The 15,525-nt window shown below is 43.3% G+C and overlaps 1 protein-coding gene across 1 annotated transcript in view; it reads left to right on the forward strand.

The window, feature by feature from the left end:
* The window catches only part of znf644b (zinc finger protein 644b), a 19,633-nt gene extending 4,343 nt beyond the window's left edge, over positions 1-15,290 (forward strand). The window contains exons 2-7 of the mRNA XM_080430525.1: positions 5,459-7,026; positions 7,432-8,179; positions 8,673-9,239; positions 12,359-12,481; positions 13,767-13,863; positions 14,392-15,290. Coding sequence (XP_080286651.1) covers positions 5,473-7,026; positions 7,432-8,179; positions 8,673-9,239; positions 12,359-12,481; positions 13,767-13,863; positions 14,392-14,722 — 3,420 coding nt within the window. The 5' untranslated portion in view covers positions 5,459-5,472 and the 3' untranslated portion in view covers positions 14,723-15,290. The remainder of the gene's footprint in view (positions 1-5,458; positions 7,027-7,431; positions 8,180-8,672; positions 9,240-12,358; positions 12,482-13,766; positions 13,864-14,391) is intronic.
* Positions 15,291-15,525: the final 235 nt, after the last annotated feature.

A 15,525-nucleotide genomic window follows, 5' to 3' on the forward strand; every position in this document is an offset into this window, starting at 1 on the left:
AAACATCACCGTTTCTTTATTGTGGCAGTGAGAGACCACACTCACCTTGGGATTACTGAAGTGTCAAACTGCATCTCACTGTGTTTGTTTTGAGCCACGCTTTGATACTCTCACACTGGAGAGGCAGCTTCATAAACTCACATTGTGCCAAATAAATCAATAGATCCCATTAGCCAGGAAGTTGTGTAGTGCAGTACTTGAGGGGCCGCACCCCCCCCAACCTCCTCTGCCCTGTTCCGACATTTCTTCAGTGAAGGTGAGGGTTGTGTGGGAGAGTGTACTGTATATAGATGGCTGCTGATCCATATAGACAGACTCCAGCAGTTGAAATGGTCCGTCTGGCTGACTGGTCCCTGTTGGTCTCCAGCAGCCTCCACTGTGCTGCCAGCCTGGGTCGACAGTCCAGTTGGAAGACGGAATTAGCTCAGACATTTAGCAGCCTTCTAAAAGCCCACAGCAACAAGCCCTCGTTCTTATATAATGCCTGACCTTTGCACTAAGCTTTCAGTGTGAGGCAGACTGTTGACTTCGGCCTGTCTGTGTTATTGTTACGCTGTTCTTTTGAACCATGGCTTTTACCTCAATACCTGTAAACATAACAATGCCCAATTACTTTTAACTCTTGTAGGTGATTTTTCACACCCAGAAAAAATATTTCTTTCAGATTAAGCTCCCCTCTCTGAGAAACCCACAGATTTGTTGAAAAACTGACCTTGGCACCACCCTCACTCTTTAAAATCTACTCATACCCTCCCATATTTTACAGCGCAGCAGGTCTGTATCAGTGCAATATCCAATAACCAGTTCCATGAGTACACCTAGAGCTTTGTTTTTGCGTCTATGGTGAAACAGAGTGGGGTATTTGGATCCAGTGTGTCAATCATTCAGTCCTTAAGGTCGGTGGAATAACATAGATCACACGCATGTCTTACTAAATTAAAAAAAGACATATTACAGTTTGTTTTGCTAACAACCATGCAGTGTGGATGTTCGTGTCATCTTCCAGTCAATAAGGATCTCTAAATTCAAAGTTAAAGGACAGTTGCATGAGCTTCAGTGGGTGTTGAGGGTGCCAGGCACCAATGGAACAACAGTGTACACAATCCCCAATATAGTATTTTAAAATAATAACATACTGTATTTTTAATGATGTTATGAACAATTGCCTACTATTTTCCATCAATAATGTGTTCTTTCAAATGTTTTAGAGACAGTGCATTATGCAGGCAGTGTGCAGACTTAACACTCTGCACTCTCCGCGATCACAAGCTCATGACCCTCGCCTCTCACCATGCTGCTAACATTATTTACCATAAAGAGCTGATAGAAAAACAGCCTGTTTATCTCCATGAAAGTACTGGCCTCTGCCTGCACGATATTACTCTGGAGATAACTTGCAGGGAAAAAAATCCAACTATCTATCTATCTATCTATCTATCTATCTATCTGTCTGTCTGTCTGTCTGTCTGTCTGTCTGTCTGTCTGTCTGTCTGTCTGTCTGTCTGTCTGTCTGTCTGTCTGTATGTCTGTCTGTCTGTCTGTCTGTCTGTCTGTCTGTCTGTCTGTCTGTCTGTCTGTCTGTCTGTCTGTCTGTCTGTCTGTCTGTCTGTCTGTCTGTCTGTCTCTGTCTGTCTGTCTGTCTGTCTGTCTGTCTGTCTGTCTGTCTGTCTATATATTTATCTATTAATTCACACAATCTCTGTCTGTCTGTCTGTCTGCCTTTCCTGGGTTTAACTCAGGTGCTGTCTGACCGAACGGCCTAATCTTGGCGTGTGTTTCCTTAATGACATGGGGGTGTGCGGTGCAATTTCATTGGACCAATGGTTTCAGAGGACCGAAAAATCTGTCTGTGGAGGACACACTGAATCTATGTGTTTGGGATGGGTGTGGGCGCCAACTTCCCTGATTGGCCAACCCGACCCGTCGGCTTAGCTGATTGGCTGAGCTTCACGTCATATCTGTGCCGCTGTGCCAATGTGTTTATCATTTGGGCACCGGCTTCCCTCGTTGGCGACCCTTTGGCACGAATGTAAGTGGTGGCGTGTGAAATGTGAGATAAGCCTGAGACTCCACCATGTCAGATAGCATGTACAACGACTACATTAAGTAAAGGAGTATTGCATAAACGGGTGGGCATGTATTCCCGACGTTGCATCGTTCCAGACATGCGTGGTGCCCAGTCTAGTACTTTATAATTATGCTTATATCATGGGTGGGCATCCTCCTATAATTCTACAAAGCTCTGTGAGGGTGGTGTGAGGGTGGTGAGGTGGTGAGCCCAAAAACTCTTCTGCCCGGTTCTCCTCAGTGGCTGGAGCAATTGCTCTGCATTTGCACACAGACATTCACCATTACCATGCGCACGGAACAGCGAAGCCCGTTTTTTGATTCCCCCAACTGTCAGCTGTTTATTAGCGTTTTTATGTAAAAGAATGTCGCCATGGCTACGGCTACCCAGCTGTGGGATGGCCCCGTGAGCTATGGGAAGAATGGCTCCCGGGTTGCCAGATCATGTGTGCATATCCCCCCATGGGTATGGACTAGTACTGTATAATTTGTCTAACTTGCACCCAAAGGGCACGTCCACACATGAGTTATTTAAATATTTGCCTCCCATTCACTTCCACTGTATGTGAACGAAGGGGCTTATAAAACCTCTTCCGGTGGCACAGCATTCTAACTTTGGTGAACTTTGACAGGGCCTCAACCAATAATAAAAGAAGTGTGTGTGGTTGACCCGACTCGGCTGTCAGTGTCATAGTGCGCAACGACCAACAACCACAACCACTGAAATGGTCTACAAACCAGAAAATCATTAATTGTGCTTGACATCCCACACATTGCACACATTCAGCACGACAAGATACAAATTTAGCTTCGGCAGGCGATGTCACTTCCATGCATTCGCACAAGTGACCCTGCCGCACTGTATGCTGGAAAGGCAAGCTCCGCCACTGTGAGCCCAGAAACAGTTTTATATGTCATGCTCAGGTTTGTTATGGGTCATGAATTTCTTCTAATGAATTTGTTTTATTGATTTCATATCATTGTTGTCAAATGTAAGAAAAAGTTTCATATGATGAAATGGGAGTCAGACCAGCTGCTTGTTAAATATAGAGTGGAACGGTTTGTTGTTTGTCGGGCTTTCAAAATCATGATTTCATGTCATTATCACCTTACTGTTTTTTTCTACATGAACCTAAAGAAGAGGTGCAATGAGAGTGTTACCTCAAGTGGTGAAAGACAAAACAAAATGAAATCAGAAACAGAAAAAAGGCCCTCCCCTCCATACACGTGTTGTCTTGCACAACAGCACACAGCGATTCTCCCACTAACTCTCATTTGACAAGCTTTAGAAGACAGAGAACATCTTAGGGAAAATAGCGGGCAGCATTAGCAGGAGCTCATAGAAGCAGATCAATTTGTGCATACAGCTTAAATGTATTTAAGCTTGTAATCCCTGTAAATATCTTCAGGCAAGGCAAAGTCAGCCTTTTAACATTGACTAAATGAAGTAAATAGAAGCAAATGAATTTTTAAAAATTGCATTTGTGTTGAACCCCACATTTGTGTGTGTGTGTGTGTGTGTGTGTGTGTGTGTGTGTGTGTGTGTGTGTGTGTGTGTGTGTGTGTGTGTGTGTGTGTGTGTGTGTGTGTGTGTGTGTGTGTGTGTGTGTGTGTGTGTGTGTGTGTGTGCGTGTGTGTGTGTGTGTGAGAGTGTGTGTGAGAGTGTGTGCGTGCCTGCGTGCGTGCTTGCGTGCGAGCCTGCGTGCGTCCGTGTATACATTGTGTGTGTGTATGTATACAGTATACTATACAGTATATATAGTATGTAAACAGTATATATGTAAGTATGTAAGTATGTATACAGTATATGTGCGTATACATTTATAGAAATACATATGGAAGCAGGCTGTGTGAGTTGGCTGCTAATGAGGCCTGTAAATCTCTGAGCTCAGATATTTTGATGGCTTCGTCACCCTGCTGTTTGGGGAAGGGGGGTTGCAGTGAAGTTGGCTTTAAATGCAGAGCGTCTGTTCTCCCTTCGAACCTCTAACACCACAACAGATGGAGAGAATATGGAGCTCGGAAGGTTTTACCTTTGAGGTGGTAACAGTGAAGCCACTCATTAACACTGAATTTACCACTTCGTTAGCACCGCAGCTTCCTGTAGAGAGCAACCAAGCGCTGGATGTCAAATCCACCGAGCATACGTTTTAGACTAGTGGAGCCCTGGAAAACATAATGTGATTTTAAACTGCGATATATTGTATGTCACAATGCTGCATCTGTCATTTTTGATGCTTGGTATTATTTTTATGACATTTAAAAACAAACAAACACATGTTATCAATCAGCAACACAATGTGATTTAGCCTACTTCTGACAGTGCGTGTGACCGTGTGTGTGTGTGTGTGTGTGTGTGTGTGTGTGTGTGTGTGTGTGTGTGTGTGTGTGTGTGTATAGGTGCGTGTGACTGTGTGACTGTGTGTGTGTGTGTGTGTGTGTGTGTGTGTGTGTGTGTGTGTGTGCGCGTGCGTGCGTGTGCGCGCATGTGTTTTACATATGGAGTGTGCGGCTGCCAATTTGTCAGGATTCAAGTAACAACAGTCTCGTGCTGGGACCCGCGTTGGCACCATCATGGAGTGAAAAGACAGAATGTGATCTCATTGGGAGGAGAAGTGTACTTTGTTCCCATGGAAATTGGTCAATTTTAGCAGGCGACTGAGAACTTTAGGGGGAGAGATGGGAAGGTTGTGTCCCAGAGGTGTGCTCACATAATTAACCATCCTCACCAAGGTATTCGGGGCTAACAGCAGGGTTTGTTGTGAATAGAGGTGGTGAAAGAGGGTGTTGGAAAATCATAAATGTGCCGCAGAACAATGCCTGATTGCTCCAATGGTGCCACGTGCCGGAAAATTGCAGATCTACAAGCTCACAGGCAGCATGTTGCATTCGCAATGTGCTGCCTGTGAGCTTGTAGATTGGCTATTTTCTGCTCTCATTGTATCAAGTGGTGGGAATACACCACCAAAACTGCACTTTTAAAAACAACCCGTTGTTGTCATTGTGGATAAGAAAAATACTTGCTAAGATTTCATGAACTAGAATATAGAACGTTAGGACATTTATTTTATTATAATTTTTCTTTTCAGCATTTCTGCTTTATTTTGATTGTGGCAGTGAGAGAAAGACAGGGAAGGCAGACAGAGAGTAGGGGAATGACACACAGTAAACAGTCCTCCTGCCAGCCGGTAGTCCAACCAGGGACTCGCTGAAGAAGGCATTTTGCATGTGTTATGCACCGCGGGTCGCCGCATCATCATATCTGACTTTTATTTCATTTGGTGGAGTTAAATTATTGTTTTTAAAATGTACACTGAAGTGATATTCTACAATATATGGAGTGCATAAATCATTGTGATATTCTGATGTTGTTGTTATTTTGTCTTCTCAGAAAGTATTGCTGCTATGTCTGATCTGAAGCCGAATGCACAAGAGGACAAAGATGTGAAATCGGCTGCTGACAGTCCGGGTCCCACTCAGGAGCCATTACAGAGTCACACATCCTCCCCAAAGAACAATGCCACGGGTCTGTCCTCAGATGAACATGAAAATCCTTTAAATGGAGCCCAGCCAAATCCATTTGTATACAGTGGTGTCCCTGCTGTTCCCCATGCAGGCGATTCATTGCCTTCAGGAACACTTGTTAATGGACCTGGTTCACACCCCACCTCAGAGGTACGCCGGGTCCTGAACAAAGGCACTATTTTCTCCAACAATGTCCTGGATGCCGCGTGGCAACCGGAGAAGGACACGAGCCCTCAGGTGTCGCTGCCACCCAGTGAGCTTCAATCAGACGCTTGGAAGAACACAGCGGGACTTGTCCTGAAAACACTGCCCACACAGCCAGGTGCCAACGCGCCACCATCTCACTCCGAAGAGAATGAGTCTAAACTGCCCCATTCCACTCTGTCAGGTGACAGTTCAGACCAGATGCACATTAGTCGGCCTCTGATAAACAAGGCGGTGAAAACAAGAGCTCTACGGGACGTAAACACAGAGTTGTCAGAGGGCTGCTCAGATGATTATGATGAGACAGAAGCAACCAGATGGGATTCAGCGAAAGAGCTCGTGCACTCCTTGAGGAATGGCCACACTGTTAACAGACGGCTGCAGAGAAAGGCCAGAGTGACACCTCTTTTAACAAGCCAAATTGAGAGGAAGTACAATACACATGTGAGGGGGGCGCCTGGCACTGCAGAGAAGGTTTACAACAGCTTAAATCACACGCACAAAGGTTCCCCTAGTGGCGTCGATGTAGACACATTTGACAGTGCCAACAAACATGTTTCTTTTGGTAAAAAGTCTTATTTAAAATGTCCCATCGAGTCACTGAGAGATCACCCCAGCAGCACAACTCTGGACACCGAGCTACTAATTGGTAACAACGCAGGAAAAGGTTTCTACAAGCAAAACGACTCTGAAGAATCATGCAATTTTAATGCTAAACCTGAACAACTGAAGACAGAACATTCTGAGTCGGATCCACTGTTCGCACTGTGCAATGTTAATTTCCAGGAAAAAAATAATTTGCATAGACATATGATGTATCATTTAGATGGGCATGATCAGGTGGAGAATGTTCCGTATCCCTTTATATGCAGGGAGTGTGGGCGTTCGTTCTGTGATAGCAGTTCCCTCATGAAGCACATCATTATTCACCAGGAGAGGCTTGAAAAGCTCATGGAGGAAATCAAAGGTCTAAAAAATCTTGAAAACCAAGGCAGGGATGCCACATTACAATGCCCTCAGTGTTTATTTGCAAGCAATTGCCCTAAAACATTTGTCCAGCATGCCAAAGCACATGAGAATGTAAAGCACTATTACTTCTGTGAGGAGTGTAGCTATGTAGCACTGACTGAAGAGGCACTTGAAGCACACTTAAATGTTATGCACTTAAAGACACACCACCAGCAACAACAACATTGGAGTCCTACTAAAGACACAGGGATAATGGACCTGGTTCAGTTTCAATGTAAACTGTGCTCTTTCACTTGCCAAGACAGACAAATATTAGAAAGGCATTCAGAGCTGGAACATCAAGAACCATTACATGATGAATGGGACAGTCCAGTATTTCATAAACTGTATGAGCATACAGATTCCAAGGTGAGCCGTTTGAAGTTCAATGACCGGCCCAAAACCGCTGATTCAGAACTGATGCACTTGATGCCAGATTTATGTAACACACAGCCCACTTTCTGGAAAAGAGCTGACTTGACCTGTTGGGCCGGTAAAAAAGCTGACACACCGAATTCCTACAAAATTCTACACTCTTCACAATTCAGGTGCAGTGATCACTTCACAGCACCCATGCTGTCACAATCTTTGTGCAAGACTGACAAGCGTGGCAAATTATCTCCACAGCCAGGAGACAAAATAGATATGACACCAGGTGTACCCTATGCAGAGGAGGACAGCCTGAACAACTTAGAACAGACAAACTCTCCCTCAAACATTGATATTGTGCTCACGGCAAAGAAGGCTGAATCAGACCAGACCAGTCAAGGGCAGAAAAATGACTTGGCGAGTGCAAGTTCACAAGTGCAAGCAGCTCTAAAGTCTCCATCAAAAAGTAACATGTCAGCACCATCGCTTCCTGACCAGATGAATGATAATGTATTTCCCAAACTTAACCAAAGGTGTGAGAAAGATACCGTTACTGAGGATATCAAACGAGACTATGAGGACAGTTATAACTTCAGTGACTATGCCGGTAAAGCTACAGCCAACTTTCTGGACAGCAGCGAGAATGAAAAGCATCCCTATGATGACGATGGAGACGATGACTGCAGTGACATACAGCAACTCATTATCAAAGAGGAGTACATCGAAAGTGCTGTCTGTGATGATTCCCTAGAGCCCCCCGCTATGCCTAAGAGTGAGCCTTTTGAGTTCCCACTCACGTCTGGGCCAGAACACAAACCCTGTCCCTACTGCCCCGCCGTGTTCGAGTCTGGAGTAGGCCTGTCCAACCACGTGCGAGGGCACCTCCACCGAGTCGGGTTGAGCTACAACGCTCGACACATGGTTTCAGCCGAACAAGTGGCGTTACAGGACCGCCAGCCGCGTATCCGCAGAAAGATCCCCTCTGGCACGAGGAAACTCAAAAAAGGTGATGCTATTATTTATTTATTTTTGTGGCAGGTTGGTAACCAAACAGTGACTGCACAGCAATTCAATATAAAAACTCAAGCACAAGATAATAAATGATCACCCGGACATTTGTCACTGCCCACAGTTGGATACTGAGGGCAACAACAAATGCTGGGTGATAACTTTTGTATCACATACTGTATCCCATTGCCTTATAGTATACATTTAAATTCTATATGCTTAGTTGTACATCAAATAGCGAAAACAAGCTCAGGCTGAAAGCCCAGTGCACAGTAGCACTTTAGCTGGTCAGCTGCATTTCAGCCCTAGGGCAGCTTTCGTCACCCCCTCACCCATGCAGGGCAAATAAAGGCTGGGTTTGTGATACATACATTTGTAGTTCAATCAGAATAGTCAACAGTTGAATTAATACAGAAGTTAAGTGAGGCACCCTTGTATGGTGCTTCAGCACTCATATTGTGACAAGATTCTCACTCTCTGAACTGTTACAGTTGACAAGCCGGAGTCACAAGGAGGACACACATGTCCCCTGTGCTGGGGTTGGTTCGATACTAAAACTGGCCTCTCCAATCATGCAAGGGGCCACCTAAAACGAATAGGGAAGACCATAACCAGTGACAAGAAGTCCCCTGTGTCCATACTACTAGAACTCCTCCAGGACAAGAGGGAGCATGAGAGGATTGTCCAGATCCTGAACAAGGAGCAGTTCGCCTCCCGTCCATTCGTCTCCCAGAAGTTTGTCAGCAGCGGCAGCCTGTTTCTGATGCCTCCGGGGATCCCAGTGGAAATCCAGTGCGCTATGAGGAATACTGTACCAATGGGCAGCTGTGTGCCCAAACAAGAGCCAGAGTTCTCCCAGACAAGGAAGGGGAATGAGGAAGCACAGGCTGCCGACGAGTCGCCCTCGAGCACTTTGGTCAAACTTCTGGAGACGAGAAAGAAGGCAGCGGAGCTGAAGGAGCGAGAGGCTTTATACGCAACCAGGAAGCACTTCAACATGACCAAAGACAGCATGGTGGAGGCACAGATGATCAGTGACGAAACAAGTTGGACTCATGGTATGGAGCCTCATCATTTTGTCTTAAACATCTTTCAAGATATTTTTTTCCTTAGCTATTTAGTCCTGTACTACTCACTTTAACAACCACTATATACTTCATTGGCCGCAGTCCTCCAGGGGTCTAGATTTTGTCCCCTCCTTTTACAATTTACAATGCTCTACACCAAATCCATTTGCAGAAAATAGCAGATCTCACAAATAGATAGCAGATCTCATAAGAGCTTGTACATACTTTCGCCTATTATGGCATGCCCACAATAGGGACACTAGGGTTCAAGTGGCATTTTTCTAGGATTACTATTCGTGCCCATGAATCATTCTATCTCAAAGATAAAACTAATCTCATCTATCATCTTGTTACACTGTCTGAATATAGGCCTACTGTTAACACTATGGTGCAATACATTTTCAACCCGAAAATATACACATATACCAATAATGATTGTTTCTCTACGCATGAAAATCCCCAGTGTTCATTTGACTATAATTTGGGTCCATTATCACTCTCAGGGAGTTAAATGAACACTGTGGATTTTGCTGTGCATAAAGCTGTATGTAATGTTGATATACATATTACAGTGTTACAATGTTCACCAGTAAAGAACCAACCTTGCGGAGAATAACACCTTTTAGTGCCAATATGCTGAATTTCAGTTGCATTACCACACAAATTCCCACTCTTCAATATCAAAGCTACATGTTGTGTGGGGCGAGCATAAGCTCTTGGAAAACAGACACAAATGTTACGTGGTTTTGTGGTTCAACTTGAAATGTGAGAAAGATATATTTTAAGTTAGCACAATGTAATACCATTTTCATGTTAACTCTTTGACTGCGGACGACGCGATAACGCGTCAAGTGCTACTTTGTCCAGTTGGCCGTCGACGCGCTCGACGCGCTGGACGCGCGTTCATTGTTTAATCTCTGATTGCGCTATGCTGCTTAATATTCAATGTTATTCTCGAGTTCCACTTACTTCACGGACATCTGCATCCGGTTTCATGACCTGGATTCCGTTTCCGGTTTTTGATTCTTTTCCCCAGTCATTTTCGTCCAAAATAGGTAAATAAACGGTCTTTCACACGGTATGACGGACAAACGGACAGTTTCTCTTCTATAATCTATGGTCTGGGTGACGATCAGTCATCGCCGTCGTATATCACAACGTAATTTTCGCCGATCAAAACAATGGGGGGGACGTCACATCCGTTTTCATGTTTTTCCTTGTCTAATCTATGAAGAAGGGTGAGAGAGACCCAACGACATGATCAAAGCTGTCATGTGCTGCGCTCTAGTGGCGGATTTGTGCTGGGTCTTTACATTATGTGTCCTTAAATTATTTTCATGAGAAAAATTCAAAATATAAAAATAAAAAAACACGAAAATTGCTGGCACTGGGGGAGTACTTTATGAAAATACTCTGGCAGTCAAAGAGTTAATATGTTTTTGTTTCCAGTTTAACCAGCATTATTTCCTACTTATTTGAAATCTTTTTAATGTATTATCAGTCAAAGTACCAATCATCCTTCTATTAATAATTTCGATATGAAAAGAATGGACTGCAGATGTAAGAGGGGGCTGAAACATCTCAAGTTGTCCAGGTGCCTTTGGTGTTTAATATAATAACTATTATGATGTTTAAATGTGCTGCATACAGCCTTCTGTTATGAATTGTGTAGACACTCATGTTTCTCACAATTTAAATCAGTTGATTATACAGCTACCAGTACACTTGTGTGATAAAAAAACAAAAAAAGACGTGACAATCAATTGATTTGTTGGAACACACATGAAGAATAAATGTCACCCAAGTGGCTTTGAAATTGAAATGAATGAAAAAATCATGAGAGCACTTTGATGTTGAGCTGGAATCACATCAGCTGTGTTTACAGGCTTTTGTTTAATGTCGATCCAAATCAAACCTTCAATCAGGTACAGAGAACCGTGTTGATAAGGATAAACTCAGTTTCCTTTTTGTTCAAGTTAAAACCCTGTGAACAGAGCTGATCATTTTCACAGCATGAGAGCAGCTGCAGTGACATACAGAACATTATGAAACCTATACACTATTGGCAGGTTGGGATTAAAATTACAAAAGAAAAATATTACTATTATGAGACTAATTTACATTTGTATGTAACAATGTATTGCTGGGCACCTTTTTGATATGGTTACTTCATGATTGAGTTACATTCAAGACAATTCATGCAATTTACAATATTCTTACATGTAATATGAAGAAAGTACTATCAATGTGGCAATTTCTCTCATGAGGCAGTTAATAGAAGCTTCAATCTGACTCACAAAGCAACATGCGTATATAATTTACATATACAGTACATAACCAATGTCACTCTCAATGTTCATGAATGGACAAGGGAAGTCTGTATCGTTTATGTAACACGTTGATGCGCTGTTGGCAGCCACAATGTGTTGTCTGTTACAAGACAACAACAAAACATGAGATGTTTTCAAATTCATCCAAGACCCTCCATGACATCCATCAAGTGGTGTAAGTGAAAATAGGCCCCCTGAAGACATTAAATTGTGTTAAACATTACCACTAGCACTCACTTCAGACGGAAAAACACATCCTTAGTATTTCAAACCAGATGGAGGGAGAGGTTAGGGCACACAGGGAATAGCAGTTTTACTTTGTCTGTACAACACTGCATTCTTTCTGCACTCTGAGACTCACTTACAGTAACTCTGAATTAATGCACAATTTCTCACCCAACCATGCAGTACAGCCTTCATTTCATTATTAAACTATTATTATTAATCTATTAATGTAACAGTTTAGTAAGGATATATTGCTGCTGTGATGACTAACTGCATACAAACCAAAATTATGAATCCTTTAACCCATTAAAACGGAGAAAGCATCTGTGTAATTTTAGATTATTTGCGTTGGCTATTCACAAATAGCAGATATACAAGCTCACAGCGTGTCACTTTGTGCCTTGCTGCGTGCTTGTACATCTGCTTTTTTTTTTTTACGAAAATGTGTGAGAACTACTGATTTAGAAGGCATTTTGTATAATCGGCCTCAAGTCTTAATGGGTTAAAATCTGTGTTTGTAGCTTCTTTTCCTAATTTAATTTCTATTTCTTGCAGATGAATGTGATTCAGATCAGGCTTGTGGTCACTGTAACACTGCCTTCCCCGGTGCTGTCAGTCTGTCCAGTCATCTCAGAGCCTTTTCACGCAGGAAGAGGTTCACCGTTTTGGAAGAAGCAAGTAAGTATCAGCCAGCACGACTCAGTAGGCAAATGTAAAACAAAACTAAAGACCCTTTTAACACAAGGCCTCCAGTGTTAGGGCTGTGGCATTAATGGCAGTGCACTTGGTGGGTTTGAAAGTTTGACAGCTATTTAGCATTTATTTGAACGAAAAATATCACTTACCCTACCTTCAATGGGCAGACTGTTGTGAAAGTTGCTGAATGCATTCGTGCTCCCCGGCAGATGAACCCTTACTATTTGAGTGACTCCATGTCATGTTCTATTCTCTAGCACCACCCTCAGGCCAAAATATCAACTTAGAAACAAAATGAGCACACTCAGTCTATATAATTTGCCGGGTGCATGGCTCACGAAGACTCACTATAAGAAAATAATCGCCAGCACTCCCAAGTCCGTCCGTTACTTTTAATTCATTAATTCAAAGGCCGCACACACAGACGCGTTTCAGCATCAAGCCTTCCTAAGGTGTGTATGCTGCGGAAGGCTTGACGCCGAAATGCGTCTGTGCCTTAACTCTTTGACTGCCCTTGACTCGATAACGCGTCAATAGCTACTTTGTCCAGTTGGCCGTCGACGCGTTAGACGCGTTGGACGCGCGTTCATTGTTTAATCTCTGATCACGCTATTCTGCAATGAATCACTCTAAGTTTCAGGTTCCACTTACTTCACCCACCACTGCATCCGGTTTTATGATGCAAATTCCGTTTCCGGTTTTCTTTTTTTTTCCACAGTCATTTTCGGCCAGAATAGGGAAACACACTGGTTTTCACACGGTATAAAAAACGATCGGAGACCTCCCCTTCTATAATCTATGGTCTGGGTGACGAACAGTCATCGCCGTCGTGTATCACATCGTAATTTTCGCCCATCAGAGAATCTGAGACCACTTCACATCCGGTTTGATGTATTTGACTGTTTGACTGGGTGTGAGGGGGGCGAGTAAGTCAGCGAGCTGATCAAGCTGGCTATTTGCTGCTCTCTAGTGGTGGAACGATCGTATGAGTTCAAAAGTCCAGCTTAGACAATCTATATGAAAATTAAATAACAAAATAACAAAACAAAAAAACACGAAAATCGCTGGCACTGGGGGAGTACTTTATGAAAATGTAATCAATTAAAATACCAAAATATCAACTTTTCACACAAGTTATCTCATAAACTATAGACTGATTCCAGGATGGATATGGGACCTAATAGCAGTGTTTTCTTGTTGCGATGACAAGTCAGATTTTCTTTCCACAAAAATGTGAAATTTGTACTGACTTGTTTTGTCATTCTAGGCTTTGATTTTAAACAAAAGAAGCCAAGATCAGGACACGGGAAGAAGATGTTCTCCCCCTTGAAGGCTGTGGAGAAGATCTACAGACTCACCTGCAGGTGCTTGGACTAAGCCGCGTCGTCGCAATATCTATACCACTTGTGCATGATTGGCCAATACGCTCGCGCTACAAGGACGCGCTGTGATTGGCCAGTAGCCACTTTGTGTGGCAGTTGGGGCAAACGCTCTCACCAAAACATGATTTACTATTCTGTCCCTATCGGTACATAACTCGAACGGCGCTGAGTCGGCCCAAGCGAACTTCGCAACGTTCGGCACGGCAACTTGCTCGCTTTAGCTCGCTCGGTGGTGCCTCACGTGGCTCAAGGTCGCTTGAGACGGCGCGCCTCTGTCGCGGTCCAAAACTATAAGGGCTAAAGAAATAGCCCGCAGTTGTTGTAGGCAGAGGCACTTCCGCGTTGGCCACAGAAGGGGGCGTGTTTATAGCACAACTGGTATAGACTTTGTAATGTCGCCACTAAGCCTCATATGATATGACATCACATATTTGACTTCAGGATTTTGCTGTGTAGGAAAATGTGTCACTATCTCCTGTGTAATATTTCACCCAATTCTCATTTGTGCAGATTCTGTGACTTAGTCTTCCAGGGTCCCCTGTCTGTCCAGGAGGACTGGGTCAAGCATTTGCAGAGGCATCTGATGCACACAAGTGTCCCTCACTCAGGGACAAGGATGGTTGAGGTGTTAGGTCTTCACCAACAGATGCACCACTTGCCACTGGAGCACTCAAACCTGGAGCACCCAAACCTGGAGCACCCAAATCTGGAGCACCCAAACGTGGGGGACCCAAACCTGGAAAACCCAAACATGGAGCGCCCAAACCTGGAGAACCCAAACCTGGAGAACCCAAACCTGAAGCAGAACCTCACACCTCTGGAACTTCAGGTTGCCTCTTAAATGTTCTAGGTTGTTTACACATCAACATGTCAGTTAACTATCAATCCAGCATACAGTATATTGAATTGTACTGTACCTCAATTATACAATCTCTCTCTCTCTCTCTCTCACACACACACACACACACACACACACACACACACACACACACACACACACACACACACACACACACACACACACACACACACAGTATATTCTGTGTGTGTATATTCTGTACATACATAGCCTTTTTCATTTTGTATTTGCCTTACCAAACAGCTTATACAATATTTGTATTCATACGTTATGCAAAATGCCAACAACCTCATTTGCCATTACAGGTTAAAACATTTCTTAAAATATACAACATGGGAAACAACATGGATGTTGTTATTTGATCATTTTGATATGAAGTTGTTAAAATGGTTCTGTACAGTACATGGTCGTTATATGGTATATTTAAATCAACAAAAATACATGAAGTCTTAGTACTTAAATAAATATGTTTTCACTGTTTTCACTATGCACCCAGACTCCAAGTATTACGGGTAAGGCAGTACTTTGTGTTGTGCCCATGTCTTTGAAAAATATTTGTCATCATTTGACAAAGGCACTGCTAAAGTTCATCTTTATATACTTGCTTCTACTGTACACAGCAAAATACTGAGTGTTAATTTAACCCACATTTCTGAGAGTGTGAAAACTGACATTTAACCCATTAAGACCTGAGGCCGATTCTACAAATACCTTCTAAATCAGTGGTTCTCAAACTTTTTCGTGTAAAGGACCCCCAAAATGATATGCATTTGGCCGCGGACCCC

This window comes from Gymnoscopelus braueri, assembly GCF_963280865.1.
Source record: "Gymnoscopelus braueri genome assembly, chromosome: 6".
Taxonomy (NCBI): domain Eukaryota; kingdom Metazoa; phylum Chordata; class Actinopteri; order Myctophiformes; family Myctophidae; genus Gymnoscopelus; species Gymnoscopelus braueri.